The sequence below is a fragment of the Gracilinanus agilis genome, chromosome 5 (genome assembly GCF_016433145.1).
Source record: "Gracilinanus agilis isolate LMUSP501 chromosome 5, AgileGrace, whole genome shotgun sequence".
Taxonomy (NCBI): Eukaryota; Metazoa; Chordata; class Mammalia; order Didelphimorphia; family Didelphidae; genus Gracilinanus; species Gracilinanus agilis.
The window spans coordinates 62,459,751-62,479,904 of NC_058134.1; the positions used below are offsets into that span (position 1 = coordinate 62,459,751).

The 20,154-nt window shown below is 34.9% G+C and overlaps 1 protein-coding gene across 1 annotated transcript in view; it reads left to right on the plus strand.

The window, feature by feature from the left end:
- The window catches only part of MLLT10 (MLLT10 histone lysine methyltransferase DOT1L cofactor), a 177,987-nt gene that overhangs the window by 11,033 nt on the left and 146,800 nt on the right, over positions 1 to 20,154 (plus strand). The window contains exons 3-4 of the mRNA XM_044678927.1: positions 7,607 to 7,716; positions 18,904 to 19,007. Of these exons, the coding sequence (XP_044534862.1) occupies positions 7,607 to 7,716; positions 18,904 to 19,007 (214 nt within the window). The remainder of the gene's footprint in view (positions 1 to 7,606; positions 7,717 to 18,903; positions 19,008 to 20,154) is intronic.

Here is a 20,154-nt window from a genome sequence, read left to right on the forward strand (position 1 = left end):
CTAATTTCTCATGGGGAGATTGAGCCAGTACAAAAAAATGACAATACTGCCCAAATTAATGTACTTATTCTATGTTATAAAAAACTACTAAAACGTTATTTTATAGTGTTAGAAAAAACATAATTCACCTAGAAGAACAAAAGGTCAAGAATATCAAGGGAATCAGTGGGAAGGAAATGTGAAAGAAGATGTCTGAACAGTACCAGAGCTCAAAATATATTAAAAAGCAGTGATTTATTAAAATGAGCCAACTAAATCACTCAATGGATATAGAATTCTGGGACTGGATTCAGGGATACCTGAGTTAAAATGTTGCCTTAATTACTTAATGGCTTTGTTACCCTAGAAGAGTCACTCAACTGCTGTTTGCCATAATTCACTGGAGAGGGAAATGGGAAGCCACTCATAATTTTATCAAGAAACCTCAGTGACGGGGTAGCTGGGTAGCTCAGTGGATTGAAAGCCAGGCCTAGAGACGGGAGGTCCTGGGTTCAAATCTGGCCTCAGACACTTCCCAGCTGTGTGACCCTGGGCAAGTCACTTGACTCTCCCCCTCCCCCCCATTTCCCATCCTTACCACTCTTCTGTCTTGGAATTGATTCCAAGACGGAAGGTAAGGGTTTAAAAAAAAAAAAAAGAAAGAAAGAAACCTCAGTGAATGGTCCCACAGGGTCACAAAGAGTGGGACACAACTGAACAACATATTATTCAAACAGTCTGGTAGTGGCTAAGAAGTGTCATATAAGTGGAATAGATTTGGGACACACAATACATTATAGTAAATTACCATAATAATCTGGTGTGTGTTAAATGCAAGGAACCAAGCTTTGGGGGCAAATAATATCTGACAAAAAGTTATTGGGAAAATTGGAAAGCAGAGAGCAGTTTGGCAAAAACTAGGTCTAGACTAGTATTTCATACTATATATACTAAGATACGGTCAAAATAGAAAACACAATTACGACATTAGAGCTTTAAAAAATTAGGGGGAACATGGAATATTTTGCCAGTCAGCTCTATGATAAAGGAATAATCTATGGCCAAAACAAGCTATAGAGAGCTTTACAGCCTATAAAATGGATAATATTGATTATATTAAATTAAAGGAGTTTTGCAGAAATAAAACCAATGTAGCCAAGATTAGAAGTAGGAAAATTTTTTTATAAAAAATTTCATTTCTCTTTTTAAAATTTGATTTTTTTGCCTCTTTTCCAGGTCAGTTCTGGTTTTTATGGCACTGTTTTCTTCATTTGATTTTTATGTTTCTTTTTCAAGTTGACCAATTTTGTTTTTTGAGCTGTTGTTTTCTTTTTCCTATTTTTCTTCAAACCGCCTTATTTGATTTTTTAAATTCCTTTTTGAGTTCTTTTAGAGCAGTGGTTCCCAAACTTTTTTGGCCTACTGCCCCCTTTCCAAAAAAAATATTACTTAGTGCCCCCGGAAATTATTTTTTTTTAAAATTTTAATAGCAATTAATAGGAAAGATAAATGCACCTGTGGTCATCACCGCCTCCCTGGATTGCTATAGCACCCACTAGGGGGCGGTGGCGCCCACTTTGGGAATCACCGTTTTAGAGCATGAGCCCAATTTGTAGGGTTTTTTTAGGTTTTGCTTTTCAACAGTCACCTTATTTTTTTTGTTATTTGCCAATTTTCTCAGGCTTTGGTTTTTATAGTTTTAGTTTAGTTTTGTTTTGTTTTGTTGCCTGTGGGGTGATTTTCACTCTGCTGATTTACTGGATTAGGCCATTGAGGTAATCTACCCTGTGTCTAAGTATGCTTTCCCTCCACCCCTTCACCCCCCCCCCCCCAGGTGTCCACAGCCAGATAGACCTCTGGTCCTCCCTGACAGCTGTTGTCCTGGCACAGGACCTCAAGGGGTGTGTCTGAAGTGCTTCTCCTCAGTTGCAGCCAATGTCCCAGGGTCCCAAAATCAACCTAAGCCTAATTGTAGATCCCAGTGTGGTAAATGGGGGGTGGGGGTAGTCAACCAAGACTTCTCTGTGTGTAGTTTTGTTTCTGGTCTCCTCCTTATCCTGTGAAAATCAACTCTCTGCTTACTTTTCAAGTTGTATTCAGCAGGAGAGCCCTGTGACTCTGTCTTGTTGTTGGGGTTGGGGTCCTGTCTTTTTGAGGGTCTTTTTAAAGATGGGTATGAAAGATTGGCTAGATCAGTTTTGGCTTTTGCTGCTACTGAGACACCTTCTGGTCTTTCATTTCTCAAATATATAGAGACTTTACTAAATTTTGTAAGAATATGAATAACATTATTCAGTGGTTAAATAATTAAAGGATGTGTATGAAGTCATTTCTCATGAAGTCAGAAATATAGTCATGAAAAAATTCTACAAATCATTATTATAGAAATGCAAATTAAAACAGCAGGTATCACCTCATATCTATCAGGTTAGCTAATAAGATAGAAAAGGAAATGATAAATGTTAGAAGGTATGTAGAAAAATAGTGACACTAGTGTACTCTTGGAATTGCGGACTGATAAAAACATTCTCAGGAATAGTATGGAACTATGCCCAAAGGGTTATAAAGCTGTGTATATCTTTTGACCTAGCAATAACACTACCAAATCTGTATCCCAAAGGTCCTTCACCCCCCCCCCCCCAAAGAAAGGGACCTTTTATACATAGAAAATACTTATAGCATCACTTTCTATTGTGGTAAATTTTGATTTAAAAATTGAGGGGATGCCCATCAATTGAGGAATGACTGAATAAATGATATATGATTGTGATGGTATACTACTGTGTTATAAGAAATGATGATCAGGATGATTTCAGAAAAACCTTGAAAGACTTATATGAACTAATGGAAAATAAATGAGCAGAACCAGAGAACAATGTATATACACTAATAGCATAGCAGTATTGTATGGTGGATGATCAACTGAATGAGTTGGCTATTCTTAGCAATACAGTGATCAAGACATTTCCAAAGGATTCATTATGAAAAATGCTATTTACCTCCAGTTAAAGAACTAATCAAGTATGAATGCAGATCAAAGCATATTTTTAAAACGTTATTTTTCTTGGAGTATTTCTGTTTTGTTTTCTGTCTTCTTTTGCAACATGGCTGATATGGAAACAATTTTGCATAACTGTACATGCATAATCTCTAGCAAATTACTTGCCTTTTCAAGGAGCTAATTTGTAACTCAATTTTTAAAAAAAAAACATGTTAAAATGGATTTTACATGTAACTAAAAAAAAGTTAACGTAAGAAAATACAGTATCTCTTCCACTCCAGAACTGCAAAAAATGTCAGCCAGAAAGGCATTTTCTTTAGAATGGGGTGCTTCAGAAAAACCTAGAAAAATTGCAGAGTAACTCTTAGGTACAATGAGACCTCTGTGGTCTGCAAGGTCCTGTGTTAGAATGTAATTAGAAGGAAGAGCTATCTTCAGAAGCCTCATTGTAGCCAGAAACCCGAAGTTTGGAACTTTTAAAGCTCTGGGAAAGTGTAGCTAGCAGTAAGTAACTAGTGGTATTTCAGGATTCAGGTCACTCCTGGCCCAGATGCTTTGGCTTTGCTAATACTCTGCATGTCCAATGTTCTGATTCAGGGAGATTTCAACTTGGTTAGGAGAGGTAAGCCACCTAGCTAGGAGCACAGCAAAGAATCAAGCTTGTCCCTGGCACAAATTTCAACTGAGAACTGAACATAGAGCAGTAAATCAAGGAACGTAATGAATGGTGTTAAAAAAAACAACATGTAGGAATACCAAAATGGAATAGTGTTGTATCACTACACTGAAATAGCATCCATGATGAGGCTCTTTAACTTCTTAATGTAGTTATGCTGGGATTTTTGAAATTACAAACTCAAATAATCCCTTGTGATATTATAATTACTCATCTTCAAAAAATATATAATATGTCTAATTAAAAAAAAAAACCAGCAACTTGTTCATAGAACTTTTCCTACTTTGCTTAATTGTGTGTTTTTTTTGGGGGGGGGTGTCAGATTTTTCTTTTCTTCGCTTATTTTAGTATTATTCCAAGTCTCTCTGAACTTATACTTTTTAGAAGGGTTACTCTATTATGGATTCAGCTTTTCTTGTTCTATTATTTTTTCTATTCAGTATCAGACTCAGATTTCATTTTTCTTTAAGTTCTTTTATATGTTTAATTTCACTTTCATACCAATCTGGAGTTTCTTGGTATTCTGTGTTCTTAGAGGAGTTTGTAGTATTCTTATCTTTAGGACTGTTTGGCTCATTTTCCTTCTAATAATATGTTTAGTATACTCTAGTTTCTCTTAAATGTTTTAATTATTCTTCTGTTTTTAAAAGGTGCTTTGTTGCTTGTGAATCCTGGCTTTTAATCGTGCCCTCCCTCCCCAAAATGTACTTAGTTTTTCAGTCTTAATCTTGTATTACCAGTTATTGACTTTGAAGTTCCCTTTCATTTGTTCTTCTACTGCCCTCCAGTACTCCACAGATCCCCAAGATTTTGTCCAAAAGCCTTTCAGTGGAATATACTCCAGGTTGATTAGACTCTCCACTGCTGGATTTAGGATCCTCTTTTCCCTCCTGTAGTTCTTAGTACTGTTCATGTCCCTTGACCTCCCCCTCTAGTTAATTCTCCATTTTCTTCACTTAGCTCTTCAGAATCAGTGTCTCCTGCTTTTTTTGGTATTGTGTAATATTGGTATAGGTAAAGGGTTTGTGCTGAATCATTATTTAAAAAGGTGCTGGCTAGGGGTTCCTGTAGGTGGAGCATGGGTTCTTAACCTGGACTTTCGGAACTCTTAAAAATGTTAAATAGATTTCATTATAATTGGTTCCTTTTGTCTTCTATGTTTTTTTTTTTTTTTACATTTAAAAAACATTAAATTGCAAAAGAACATTGAACTTTAACAACTGTACAATCTTGCAATAACTTCTGAGTCATAAGTGTTTGAGTTTACTTGGGCTCATATACAGCATTGTGGACAGAATAGAGACTTAGTTTTGGGGTGTTATTTTCTCAGGTCTTTTCTGCACCTCCAATGGGTTCTGTTTTCTTACATTGTCAATTTAACTTTGAGCTTTTTCTGAGCAGTTTGGTGACTTTGGGTTCTTGTAATAATAAGCATTATTATCTTGCCTATCGTATCAGAGAACATTTTTGAGAATAGAAATAATTTGAACTATGCAGGGTTGTTTTACAACTAAGATACACAATTTAATATCTATTCCTTTCTAGGTGTGCCCTTTTAGATGGAATTAATTCATGTTAGATAACAATTTTAGCCTTATCTCTAAATGACAAGACCAGACTGTGGCTATTTAACAAAGAGTATCAGCCTGCAATCCAAGTATCCTCAATTTTTTTTTTTTTCTAAATTTGGAGACTCCTTTATGTCCTTAAAGTTTGTTAGACTCTTTAGTGTTCTTTAGGATTCAATAAAATCATTTCTTCCTAGATAGATATCCCTATCCTAATCTTCCCTCTGTTCCAATTCCCCCTCTCTTGGTTCAGTGAATGCTCTGTTAACTTGAAGATTTTGAAAACTTGAAAGGGATCTGTTCTATCATATGACTGCCACAAAATACATGGTGTTTTCCTTAGATTATTGTGGGAACAATGTTAATAAAGACTGTGTTGTGTATATCAGCATTGATGGTAGTCTCTATAGGTAAGGAAGGGCAATGAGGGAAAAGATGACTTTTGAATCCTTTTTGATACTGTAGTAGTAGTTGTCTCTGGCTGAGATTGAGAATTATTATCTTATGTTAGATTGCCTAGGGATAGACCTGATGGGGATCCACTCTTTGCTAGGTAGAGCTATGGATTAAACTAGTCCCAATTTAAGCTTAAAAGTTCATTTGGGAATTAGGCACTTTGGACTAACCATTTCTTTTATTACATTTAACTTCTTGTTATTCACCACTAATTGATTAGGTGTTTTATTATTTTCCTTACCAAATATTTATTATTAGATGCCTAATTACTTATATCAATATTACTGTATATAGCAAGGCTACTGGTAGGCAGACCAAATAATTTAGGATCACTACCTAGAGGTGTCTATCTTAACCACTTTACTCTTCCCTTAAACCTCTCCTCACTTCCTTCAAAGGTGGTACATCTTAGATATAAAACTATGATATGCTAAGAATTATAGGATTTTACAGACACTTTTTTGGTCTTAGTAGAATAAGCCTGGAAATGGCATGTTTGTCATTCTTTATCTAATGATAAAGTCATCTAAGTGGTACAGAGTAAGAGCACTGGGCCTCTAGTTATCTGAGTTCAGTCCACCCTCAGATATTTACTGGCTGTACAACCCAGAGAAAATCACTTAATTTCTCTCTGCTTCAGTTTCCTTATCTGTAAAATAGAGTTGATAATAATAGCACCTATTTCCCAGGGTTGAGGATAAAATAAGATAATATTTGTAAAGTGCTTTGCAGAACTTAAACCAGTGCATTATTATAATAATATTTGTAAAGTATTTTGTATATCTTATGGTGATATATAATTTACATATATTATCATCATTATTACAAATAGTTACAAGCAGTCATTTTTTAAATGTCTACAACCTTTAGTATTGGAATTTAAATATTAGTGACTTATCACAAAAGATAAAATAGATTATGATTACATGAAGTTAAGAGGCTTTTGTATTCTTTTATTTCAAATTTAAAAGAAGCTTTCAATTGGAGAACCATCAAATATATGATAACATAAAGGTATTTGACATAGATATGAGTAAGAATTTGATCTGAAGGAATAAGCAATTGAAGGATATGAACAAAGGTTTCTCAAAAGAATTGCCAACTACTGACTATTTGAAAGAGTACTACAAATCACCAATAAGAATGCCAGATAATACCTCACAATCAGGCAAAGATGAAGATCTGAGTTAGAAATTATCAATATTAGATTTGTTATGGAAAGATAGGCAGGAAAGATAAACTTTTGAGGAAGCTGTGAATTGGTCATACTATTATTCTGGGGGGAAAATTGCAATTACATTAAAATGACAAAGTTTTGATAGCCTTTGATCTAGAGTCCACTGCTTAATTATATATCTAGTCAGATTAAAGACAAATAGAAAGGTCCAATATTTAAGTAAATAGTGATAGCAGAGAACTGGAAACAAAGTAGGTGCCCCTTGATTGAAGACTAAGCAAATTTTGGTGCAGAAGTGCAATGGAATATTACTGAATAATAAGAACTTATGAAAATGAAGAGTTCAGAGAAGTGGGGGAAGACTTCCAAAAACTGGTAGAGTAGAACCAGGAAAACAATGTGCATAATGTAAGCAACAGTGTAGATTGAAAGAACAAAACTTTCCCAAAATATGGGGTGATGTTTGGCCCTAAAGAAGGGATGAGAAAATACACCTTCCTTTCTTTGCAGGCCAGGGGAATTAGTTGTCGAATACTACCTGTACTTTCAGGCTTAGTCGATGTGTTGGTTAGTTTTGCTTAAAGATTTTCATTGTAAGAGGGGTATCTTCCTAAGAAGGTTAGATGAGAGTGATACTAATAAAGGTGATATAAAACAGTTAAATTTTTAAAAGAAAGTGGTTTTATTTATAATATAAACATTTTCATGAGGTACCAAGGTAAAAGTTTTTTTCTTCCCTTACTTTTAAGGTTGGGCTCATGTTGTTTGTGCCCTGTATATTCCTGAGGTTCAGTTTGCCAACGTTTCTACGATGGAACCTATTGTACTGCAGTCTGTTCCACATGATCGTTATAATAAGGTACAGTATATGTAATTATACTTTATTTAGTAATTTAGGAACTTTGGATTTTAAAATTATAAGATAATTATTGGAATGAAATGTCCCAGTTCCTTGTCTGAAGAGTTTGACTTTTCGATTGGGCACCTAGATTGAATACTAGATTCAGTCTGAGGAGAAACTAACTTATAGTTATTGTCCATGTGACCCATAATCCATAAATTTTATGTTGCAGAGTCAAAGTTTTTGAGCCGACTGACCGTTAATTTTTTTTCCATACTCTGATCTGGAACCTCAAAACTATTGCTATCTTGATATATTGATAGATCTTACTTTTTCTCATTTTCTCTTTTCCCTTCTGTCAGGCACGCTTGAAGCATAAATTTTCTGTTTTCAATTAATAAGCTTTTATTTTCTTTCCTTCCCCCATCTTACTCCATTTTTTAAAAAAAAGAGCTAAAACAAAACTTATACACATAATTAAGGAAAATAAATGCCTGTTTTGTCCATATCTAAAAATGTGTCTCGTTTTGTGTTTTGATACAACAGATCAATTTTTTTCATAGCTTGCTTATAAAGGAAAGAATAAATTCAAAATATGCCTAGAGATCTCCCATAGCATCTTTTTTTTTTTTTTTGCTGGACCAAGAAAATGTAAGATATTAGAGGATAAGAATTATTTTGCTTTTGTCTTTGTGTTCCGTCTCTACCATATAGAGTAGAAATTAGTAAATGCTTATTAATTTGCATAGAAACATACTGTACAATATACCCTTGGCCCACCAACCTTCCTTTTTCCCTCTTGATCCAAACTTGGAATGTTTGCCTCCTTCTTCAAGACACTTTTCTTTAATGTGTAGTTCTGTTTCTATTTATTATTCTCCCTTAATCCTATGACCTACTCCTATCCTTTACTTTAGTCACAGGTGATCATTATCTCTCTATTTTACCATTACCCACTTCCATGTTTAAAAACACAGTTCTCAGTCTCATAATCTATCTTTCCTTGTGACTTTACCACTCCTAAACCTATTCTTCCCTGTCATGCTGGCTTCTAATCGCGTCACTCTATGTATTCTTTTGTCATTACAGTCTTCTTTTGTTTTAGCTAACCATTTTAACTCCATAGCATTTAAAAAAAAACAACAAAACTTTATGTTTTAGAATTGATACAAGTATTGGTTCCAAGGCAGAAGTATGTGGTATGGGTTAGACAGTGGAAGTGTTAAGTGACTTGTCCAGGATCACACAGCTACAAAGTGTTTGGGGCCAAGTGTGAACCTAGGTTCTCCTGACTCCAGGCCTTGCTCTCTATCCACTGAGCTCCTACTTGCCTCTCATAGCATTTTTTTCCTCTTTAATTCTTGCTCTTTTGTCCTGTTGCTGCTCATTCTTTCTCAAACAGTCCTGAATTATTCCTACCATCCCCCTCTTCTCCTCCTGACTATATCTGTATGAAATTAGATAATTGTGCTTATTGAGTATAGTATAAATTCACATTATCCCTTTTTTAACTGGGCCCTTTTGCCACTGTTGCTCCTACCTAATTGAGTGCCTCTCTCAATTCCCATGCAAGTTATTCTGAATCTTCTTTTCTTCAGGCTTCTCATCACCTAAACCTCATTCCTCCTTTGAGGATTTTATCTCATACTTTACTTAGAAAATTTGAGGTCATTTTCTATAACACCTCTCTTTGTGTCTCATAACACCTTAACCTTCATTCCCCACTCTCTCCTCTTTTACTCTCTGATAATGAAGTATGACCCTTCTTGCCAAAGCTATATATCTCTTTGATTTTCCTTTTGTCTTCTTCAGAAGATGGCTTCTACCAATCATCTCCTCTCACTCTAATCTTCAATCTTTCCTTATCTCCTGGCTTCATCTATGCTGTCTTCAATCCTGCCCAGTTTCCCACATCCTTTAAAAAAGTGTCATTAGACCCTAAAGTCCCTTTTAAGCTCTTTTTTCCCCCTTTAGTTCTTATTGTCTGTCTTAGAATTGTTACTAAGTATTAGCTCCAAGGCAGAAAAACTTAGGAAAGGAATAGGCAATTGGAGTTGAGTTACACAGCCAGGATATGTCTTGAGGCCAGATTTGAACCCAGGACCTCTTGATTCCAGGCCTGGGGCTATATCCATTGTGTTACCTAGCTGCCCCTGAATGCAGTTTTGAGTTTTAAGTGTTGGTAAGACATTCAGGTGAAGAGAACAAGTAGTTGGAAACATGGGATTGGATCTCTGGGGTAAGATTCCCAGAATTTCAGATTTGGAAAGGACCTTTATTGTCCAGTCTCTACCCTAGAATGAATTTCTTTTACCTTATCCCTGACAAGGAATTAAAGAAGGATTTAAAGAAGGAGAACCCATTACTTATTTTTTTTTTTTTAACCCTTACCTTCTGTCTTGGAGCCAATACTGTGGCTCCAAGGCAGAAGAGTGGTAAGGGTAGGCAATGGGGGTCAAGTGACTTGCTCAGGGTCACAAAGCTGGGAAGTATCTGAGGTCAGATTTGAACCTAGGACCTTCTGTCTCTAGACCTGGCTCTCAATCCACTGAGCTACCCAGCTGCCCCCAGAACCCATTACTTCTGAAGGCAACCACATTCACCTTTGGAGAACCCTAATCATTAAGAAGTTTTCCTTTTATCAAGACTAAATGTTCATTTTGTTACTAATTCTTTGTTCTGTGGCCAAACAAAAGTAGCTAAATTCCTCTTTTACATTACTGTCTTTTTTACATAGTCGAAGGTAACTATCATTTCCTCTCAGGGGGACTTCTTTTCTCCAGGTTAAACAACTCCAATTTTTTTCTTTTTTAAAATTTTATTTAATTGATTAAGAAAATTTTTCCATGTTTATGTGATTCATGTTCTTTCCCCTCCTTCCACCTCTCTCCTATAGCTAGTGTGCAGTTTCACTGGGTTTTACATGTCATTGATCAAGACCTATTTCCATATTATTGATATTTGCACTAGAGTCTACATCCATAGTCATACCCCCATTGAACCATGTGATCAAGTAGTTGTTTTTCTTCTGTGTTTCTGCTCCCTCAATTCTTTCTCTGGATGTGGATAGCATTCTTTCTCATAAGTCCCTCAAAATTGTCCTGGATTGCTGCTTAGTAGAGAAGACCATTACATTTGATTGTGCCACAGTGTATCAGTCTCTGAGTATAAGGTTCTCCTGGTTCTGCTCCTTTCGCTCTCCATCAATTCCTGGAGGTCGTTCCAGTTCACATGGAATTCCTCCAATTCTTTATTCCTTTGAGCATAATAGTATTCCATCACCAAGAGATACCACAATTTGTTCAACCATTCCCCAATTGAATGGCATCCCCTCATTTTCCAATTTTTTGTTTCCACAAAGAGCATGGTTATTAATATCTTTGTACAAGCCTTTTCCCTTATTATCTCTGTGGGGTATAAACCTAGCAGTGGTATGGCTGGATCAAAGGGCAGGCAATTTTTTATAGTCATTTGGGCATAGTTCCAAATTGCCATCCAGAATGATTGGATCTATTCACAACTCTACCAACAATGCATTAATGTAACAACTCCAATTTCTTAAGCCATTAAAAAATATTTTTGCAAATTCTGAACTTTAATACCAGCAAGAGAACATTCCTCTTATATAGCAGATCACAAAAAGAGAATTTTACTTGAAACTGTGAATCTCCATTTTGTACCACTTGCTTTTTAAAAAGTATGTAATAATTCCATGCTTTTAAAAACTACCCTGGGCTTCTGGGCTTTCTTTTGACAATTCATCTGATTCCTTTTATTCATTTAAAGAAATGTTTCAGGGACTTTTACTTTGGTGTCAATACATTGCTATTCCCCTTCAGTTGTGCTGGCTAGATGATTATCTCTTTCTGCACTTTGAGTACTTCACCTTTTTCTCTTGAAGTGGAAGGCATTTACATATATATCATCATCGTGTGTTGGTCATTTCACTGATCAGAATTCTTAAATTGTGTGTATACCCCAAGCCTCATTCTAGACCTTTTTTCTCAAGATGATGTCATCAACTCCCTTCATTTTAAATATTAACTTTGCCTTTGATCTATATTTCCATCTGTTCAAATCAGTCCATCTATTCCTGGTCTGTTTCCCGAGTTCCTGTTGCACATCACCAGATGTTTATTGAATATTTCAAACTGAATGTTTGGGAAACATCTTAAATTTGACATATCTAAAGTAGAACTAGTTGTCTTTTCCCTCCTTCATTTCTAAATCCTCTCCCTACTTTCTACCCTATACCTACTCAGTGAGAAGTCAAGAAAATGTCCATTACAAATATATATCATCATGAAAAACACATTTTTTACTTTAGCCATGGTGAAGGAAAGAAAAGAAAATATTTCAGTTTGGATTTTGAGTCTATCACTTCTCTCTCTGGAGATAGTATATTTAATTTTGAATCTTTTGGAATAATTATGGTTGATCATTGGATGAATGGAATTTATGGATCAGGAATTTATATATTTTACTACCAACTTCCACTGCTATAAAACTTCTACTATTTTTATTGAGTTCACATATAATTATTTTAGGCTTCCTGGATTGTAACTTCAGCATTAGCTTTGATTCCTTACTTTTCCTTATCCTGCATTGCAGCCATTTGCCAAATCTTGCCATTTCTGTCTTCTTAGTAGGCTGTACCCTTCTCTCCATTCTCAACTATTATAGTTCAAGCCCTTAGTAGTTCTTAATAGTTCTTGGACTTTTGCAGTGACCTATTAATTGATCTTCTAGACTCAAACTTCTCCCCACTCCACTCATATCTATCCTTTACACAGCTATCAAATTTATTTTCTTTAAGTACAAATCTGATTATATTACTCTATTCAAGTGTACTCTAGTGGCTTTCTCTTGCCTTTAGGATGAAATGTAATGGAGTGTCCAGACTATCATGTTTGAGCAAAACTGACAACATACTGTTTTGTCATCCTTTTTTGAGTTCTGAGGTGCCTAAGGCCACAATGTTTAGCAAGGTTTAGTGTCCAAACATCACGTAATACCCTTTTCAAAATGTTCTCTTTTCCAAAACACATCCCTAGGTCTTGTTCCTCAAGCTTGTTCTTTGTTCCTCTTGTTGCCTAATTAGTGGACTCAATACTCAATCCATATATTTTTTTCTAGAATGTGGAACCCATATAAGCCTTCCACATCCAATACATGGTACTCTTCTTCTGGGTGTAAGCCTGCTGTATGACCAACATCCTGTACTGGGAGCTGTGTGATCCTTTAACCTAAAAACCTAAATAAATGTATTGCTCATTCAAATTCCAAATATGATGCTATCTATTCTTCTGTAGCCTTTCTAACTTTGGTGTTTGTCAGTAATAAACACCTCTTTAGATTTTTCCATATCTTACCTTACACTCAGTTCAGCCACAATGACTGAAGGATCTTTTGCTCACATGTTAACTCCGTCTCTTGTTTATGTCTTTACTTTTTTGTGCTGTAATCCTCATTCCTGGAATTTACTTCTTTTTCTCCTCTGCCTCATAGATATCCTTCCTTCTTTGAGGACAGTCTAAGCATCATCTTCTAGCTGGAATACTTTGCTGATCTCCCCTACCTTTTAGGGCTTTCATTCCCTAAAGGTCCTATATTTTGCTATCTTTTATTTATTCTTTATGTACGTATCATGCATGACTCACAAGAGGTACATAGTGCTTATTGGTGGGCCATTTGATTAGACCTAGCCTTTCAGATCTCAAACATCTATCACTGGCCATTCCTTCTTGTCCGTTTGAGCTTTGGTCTCTGTGTGAGTAATGTCTGTCATCATATTCTATATAAGCAATGATGAATATTGTCAGCATAGGGCAGATTTTCACCATAAGTGCTAGGATTGCATAAAGGAACCTAACAAGTCATCCAGTACATTTTCTTCATTTTATAGTTAAACTGAAAATCAGAGAGATTAACATATATATGTCCCTGGTTAGATGGATAATGAATGGTAAGAGCCAGGATTTTAACATAAGTTTTTTGAGTCCAAATTTAGTATTCTTTCCACTGCATCCTATCATCTAAAATTACCTAAAATCCATCTCAGATTCATTTATTTACCAATGAAAGTAATTAAAATTTTACACCACTTAGCTTTATTTACTCAATTCTAAATTTAGTAATTAGCAAGAAAAACAAAATTCAGACTTATTAGCAAAATGAAAAGATTAGCGTATGTAAAAGTCTAACCTCACATTAATTTAAAACTTCATTTTTAAAAAAGTATTTATTAGCTTTTTGTAGAATAATAAAAAACTTTACATGTGTTTTGATTTCTTTTATTTCTGGGTATTTTTTTCTGCAGAATTTGTTGCTGTTGATTTTTTTGGATAATCGTGATCATCTTGTATTTTGATCTAATGGTTTCTTTATTTTACATTACTTCCTCTAATTTTAGCATATTTGTTTTTATTTATACATTATTTTTTATGGCACATAGCATTTCCTGTTTTTCACTAATAATTACTGCGACTTTAAAAATTATTTGCCTGCATTTATATCACTCTGGCACCCATTTCTTTTGACTTCTGATTCTGTATTTTCTGATTTACACAGTTTCAATTAAAAAAGCAGCAGTTTAAAAGGGTAGTTATCAGAAGTTTATATTTTTTTCTCCCCCTCAGCAAAATGTTTGATAGCATCATGGTTATAGTATGGATAGGGATAATAGTAAGGGAGTTGAATAAAAAGGAAAGGAATACTAGTACTGGAATTTGAGAGCTAGGATGAAACTCACAAATCATCTGGAACAACAGTTCTTATCCTGGGATCTATAAGCTTTGAAAACTACATTTCCATATAATTGGGCTTCCTTTGGAATCCTCCTTATTTAATTTTATTAAAATAGTATTCTGAGAAGGAAACCATTGGATTCACCACATTTTCAAAGGAATTCACGATGCAAAAAAAGTTGGAACTCTTATTTATTGCTAGAAAAAAATGTCAAATTAGGATCCCTTGGAGATTTTAGTAAGTTGGGTATTTTAATAATTTAAAAAATTATTACATCATTATATATTGCTGTGATTGTTTAAAAAAATCTGGGTTGAAGTGTCTCCTCCCCTACTTAACTGTTTGAATTTGGCAAATCACTTAAGTCTGTTTCTTCATGTGCTAAATGGGGATAAAAGTACTTGAATTAATTAACTCATAAGAAATTGTTGAAGTACGAAATATAGATATGTAGGTTTGTAGCTCTAAACCACTATATAAATATGTTATTAATGGAATAAATTATATTGTCTGCAGACAAATTGAAGAATGGAATTCTATGAGAGATTTGGAAAGATGATGGATGAATGAACAAAGAAATCCTCAGCACATTTGGGGTTGGATAATAGATTTTAAGGACATGAAATTATCATCAAATATCACATCAGATAAAAAGTTTTTGCAAAACCCTGTTAATATACCATTTATATAATGTGATTTTAGATAGCGTAAGTGTGTAGAAATACACTTTGGTAGTAAGAGAGGGCACTCCAGGACAGGAAACTGCCTTTGACAACTTTTGCCAAGGAATATTGGTAATAGCCATTCTGAGAAAACCCTTGTTTTGCACCTGGATATATATCAGTGTTATAAATTTATTTACTGTAGCTCTTGCCTCATTCCCTCACTTTCTCCTTCTATCCTTTCTACTCTTTGTCTTGACTTTCTTCAAAGAAAATATAAAACCTTGTGAATGCATAGAGCACAGGACCTAGAATTCAATTACAAGTCTCAGATGCTTAAATTTGTGTGACCCTGGATAAGTTACTTAACATCTGTCTACTTAAATTCTTATCTGAAAAATGGGAATAATGATAGCATCTCTATCTCAGGGTTGGAACAAATAAAGATATTATTTTAATACACTTTACAAACCTCAGAGAGGTGGATGATGATAGCTGTTAATACTGTGACAATGATGATGGCTACCACTACACTTTCCTGCTCAAAGTTTGAGAAATATTGGAGTCTATATAATCGTCTTGTTTCTCTCTTTTGCACAACATATTTCTTCAGAAGAGAGAAATTGTATTTCTTTAGGAAGAAGATAAGGAAATAATGACGTTTTGGAAAGTAAAGTCATTGGCATTAGATATCTGAGTGAAAACTTCATCAAAACTCTTAAAAGAAGTGAGCTCTAGCCATTTTTGGTGCTAGATAATGTTGTTTGGGTGACTGGCAGTTTGAAAAAAACTTGGCATTATATTTGCTCTCAAATTCTTTCCACCCCTTCTGATATTATTTCTGCTTTTCTGGACACTCAAGTTTCTCTGTATAGTTATGTCCATCTTTTTTCCTCTTTTTCCACTTTGAATAGAAAAATTGTTTACTACTTTTTAAAAAACACATTTAATGCCCTTTTGATTGTATAATACAATTATTTAATAAATTTTTGAAGGAAAAAGAGGATTATAGATATTTCCTTTCTTTATATGTATTCTTGGCATTTTATATATCTCTTTCATCTACTACTTCTTTGTCTTCTACTCTTTTCTCCAGTTTTTAATTATGCATTAACTTATATGTGATTAATTGATGCAATTTGTTGTGATTAATGATAGGATTTCTCCCATAGGGCCTTTCCTTTTTCTCTTTAGTCCAAATACTTGTGTTCTCTGAAGAGAACTCATCTTGGCTCAAATTAAAGAGTGTTTCTTTTAGGGGAAAAAAAAGAGAGAGAGAATGCTGCATGATAGAAAAACAATGGTAAAACATTAGATTTAAAAGGATAAAACATGACTGTGTTGCTGACTTTTGTCTTTTAGTAACATGGGTAAATCCTTAGCTTTTCTTACCTTCATTTTTCTCATATCTAAAGTGAGACTTACTGTATCTGTTCTGCCTCACTCACAGGGCTGTTTTCAAAATGAAATGAAATAAAGTATGTGAAAATACTTTGTAAATGTTAAAAGAAACATAAATGGTATTACTAATAACCTCTAACTTAATCTTTCAGAAAAGATTAATTACATGTTTAACTTCTTCTTTTGGCCCTTAGGATAAATTTTCTTTTCCCTTGTATATTAACACTTTATATATTCCATAAAATGCCTACCTTTGATTTATAGGAAGTACATTCTTCGAAGTCAGATTTTCATCCTTTTAAAAAATTATTTCTATCTTTTTTATTATTTAAAACCTTTCTGTCTTAGAATCAATTCTTTGTATTGGTTCCAAGGGAAAAGAGTGGTAAGGGCTTGGAAATGGGGATTAAGGGTCACACAGGTAGGAAGTGTCGAAGGACTGAAGGAAGTGTCAGATTTAAACCCAAGATCACCTGGCTTTGAGCCAGATTTTAATTTATGATTGGCTTCTTTTCACTTATAAAGTAGTGTTATCAAACCTTTTAGAGATGATATTCCCAAATTGCACCCTCAAGCTGCCTGTGAGCACCCCGCATTACCTCAGATAGGGGAGGGAGGAAGTACTTGTATTGGGTTGCCGGATAGAAGGGCAGACAGAGCATGTGAAAAATTTTCTTGGTCACTGGAGAGGGAGAAGGGAGCACCTCCCTCTGGCACACCAGGACACACATACCTGTCTTTGTCATCATAGCTCTAAAGGATCTATCTTCAGGCAATACAGGCTGACAAGTAAAATATTGAGACTATATAGTCTAAGCCAGTGATTGTGAACCTATGGTATGCAGAGCACTCTATGTGGGCACTCAGCAGCTGTGGCCCCTCCAAAGGCAGAGAGACTTGGACAGAGCTGCTCCCCTGCCCCTCTCCACTGTGCCTGATGACATTTTTTCATATCCCCCACCCCTCTGCCCAGCAGCTCAATGGGAGTGCACAGGGACTAAGATGGGTGGCTCACAGGTGAGAGAGCTGGAGGGGAGGGGAGCTCTGGGACCACTCCTCTTTCCCTCTCTATACTTAATGAAGGTATTCCTTACTTCCCCTGCCCCTCTTCCCAGCAGCTCAATGGATGAGCTTTCTCTCTCCCTTGTGTGGGGTAAGGGTGTGGGGGAGAGCAGGGCACTAGGTCTGTGAGGGTGGGCTGGGGGCAGAGCTGGGCCCTTCATCTCTAAAAGGTTCACCATCACTGGTCTAAGCTCTAAAATTAGCAGTAGAAAGTAATAAAATGTTATGTAAATTGAACCTAATTTCCTAACAAAACACTGCAATAATGAAGGTTTATCTTCCTAATTTTTTTTAAACATTTATTAATAATCATTTTTAACATGGTTACCTGATTCATGCTCCTACTTTCCCCTTCACCCCCTGCACTCTCCCCACCCATGGCTATCTTCCTAATTTTTAATAGAATTGATTATCACTATTAGGTATAGCAATAATTGTAAAATCAATTTAGCAAATGTTTTTTAGCCCACGATGTGTGTTAGAGCTCTGCTATGTGCAGAAAATACAAAAGTAGAACTGACTGATCCTAAAGCATTCATATTTTATAGGAGTGATACAGCAAGGAGGTATTATGGTATAGTGGAAAGAACATTGACTTTGCAGTTCAGAGGATTTGGCTTCAAGTCCTACCCGTAATTAATTGCATGTGTTTGCCTTTGTTCACTTAATTTCTCAGATCTTTAGTTTCCTTGTGAGAGATTTGGACTAGTCATCTATTCTGAGGTCCCTTCCATTTCTAAATCGGTAATGCTATATAAATCAGTAGATCATTGCAAAATAACATTGAGAGGAAGAGAGAACTAATACTGATACCTAGGCTAAGTTGGGGACCAGAAATGGCCTCTTACAGAAGGTGGCATCCGAGCTGTGCTTTGAAAGACTCTAGGGATTTTACCAGGTGGAGAGCACACCTCAGACACTCAGAGCCAAGCCAAGAGGTGCCATGTCAAAATTTAATACTCTGCTTAAGTGCTACCTTTAGATGCTTTCCTAAAACTTGAAGCAAATGATTTTGGCTTTATGTGTATTCTTCCCTGTAATGCAAATAATCAAAAATTTTCTTCTGTTAAATATCCAAAAGAACTGTGAAGAGGAGAGTACTGATGAGTTATATCTATATCACATTATTAATTGGCATAGATGAAGCAGTTATCTACCTCAAGAATCAGCACAGATACTTTGTAATTGTCAGGATTTTGACATAATTTCATTTTTAAGAAGTAATTGATTAAAATGAAGTAAATCTGAGGAATATTTACCAAACATGGGCCAGACTCTTGTTGAAATATTTTGCTGCAATTTTGCTTTGTCATTTTCTTTTTTCTTAAAAAAGACTTGCTACATTTGTGATGAACAAGGAAGAGAGAGCAAAGCTGCTACTGGTGCTTGCATGACATGTAATAAGCATGGATGTCGACAAGCTTTCCATGTAACCTGGTAAGTATTTTACATTACTATTTTGAAGTCTGTGGACATAAGGAAGTGAATTCATATAAAAACAAAAATGAGTTAGTGAAAAAAATGTTTACAGTAAATATTATAGGTGGGTTTTATATCCATAGTTTGCATTATTTTTGTAAAAATTATTATAATTATTGTTTTATTGGCACTTTTGAAATATTCTGATAGCTTTGGGCCCATGAACCCAGTTTCCTGTCTGTATCCAGCTTTTTCACTTACCAGCCTAAACCCCAAAGCTGCAAAAACTTATTTTGTAGGATATGAAGTCTGGGATGCCATACCATAGAGAATATTTAATAAAAGCTGCAATTTTCAGGATGATTTTTAAAAAAATCACTATTAAATATAATTGATATAATGACAAAATATGATTTAAGAATAGAATTTTTAGAGATCAGAGATAGTACACTAAAGAAGTACCCTAGGTGGGAATTAGGAATGAAATTGAGAGGGATTATTTGACTTAGTGCCTGGTGCCAACAGATAAATACCATTGCTTCATGGAATATCAGAACACATTTCATAATAGCCATTGCTAATTGTATATGTTTAGGACATTCCTCCGGAGACCTCTCTTATAGCTGACATTGACAGTGAACCCGAGGGAGATTTTCATTCCCCTTTCTGTTTGATGACAAACTATTTAATGATTTTTTACCTAGTTTTATTATGATCTATTTATATCTCCATCTTTTCTATGAAAATAGAATGAATAAGAGATTCTCAAATGCTTTTCGAAAGTTTACTAAAACCTAGGTGAACTGTATCTAAAGCAGAAATTCTTAAAAGCTCTAAGAATTTTTAAAAAAATGCAAACTGTTAATCATTAATTTCTTTTGTAATACAAGTATTTTTGTGCTTTTAAAAATGTTATAGTGAGAATAGGTCCTTTGGCTTCATCACAAAAAAGGTTAAGAACCCCTAATTTAAAGTATTCCATGGTTTACTAAGAATGATATCAAAAGGGAAATGAGGTCAGACTGTTGGTTTTTTTTAAATTATGAGTAATCAATAATCAACAAGCATGGATATTTTTATATTAAAAATGACAGAAAAGGTATATTAAAACCATGAACCAAATTATTATAACCTGTTTTAAAATAGCTAAAAAATTTAGTTTGTT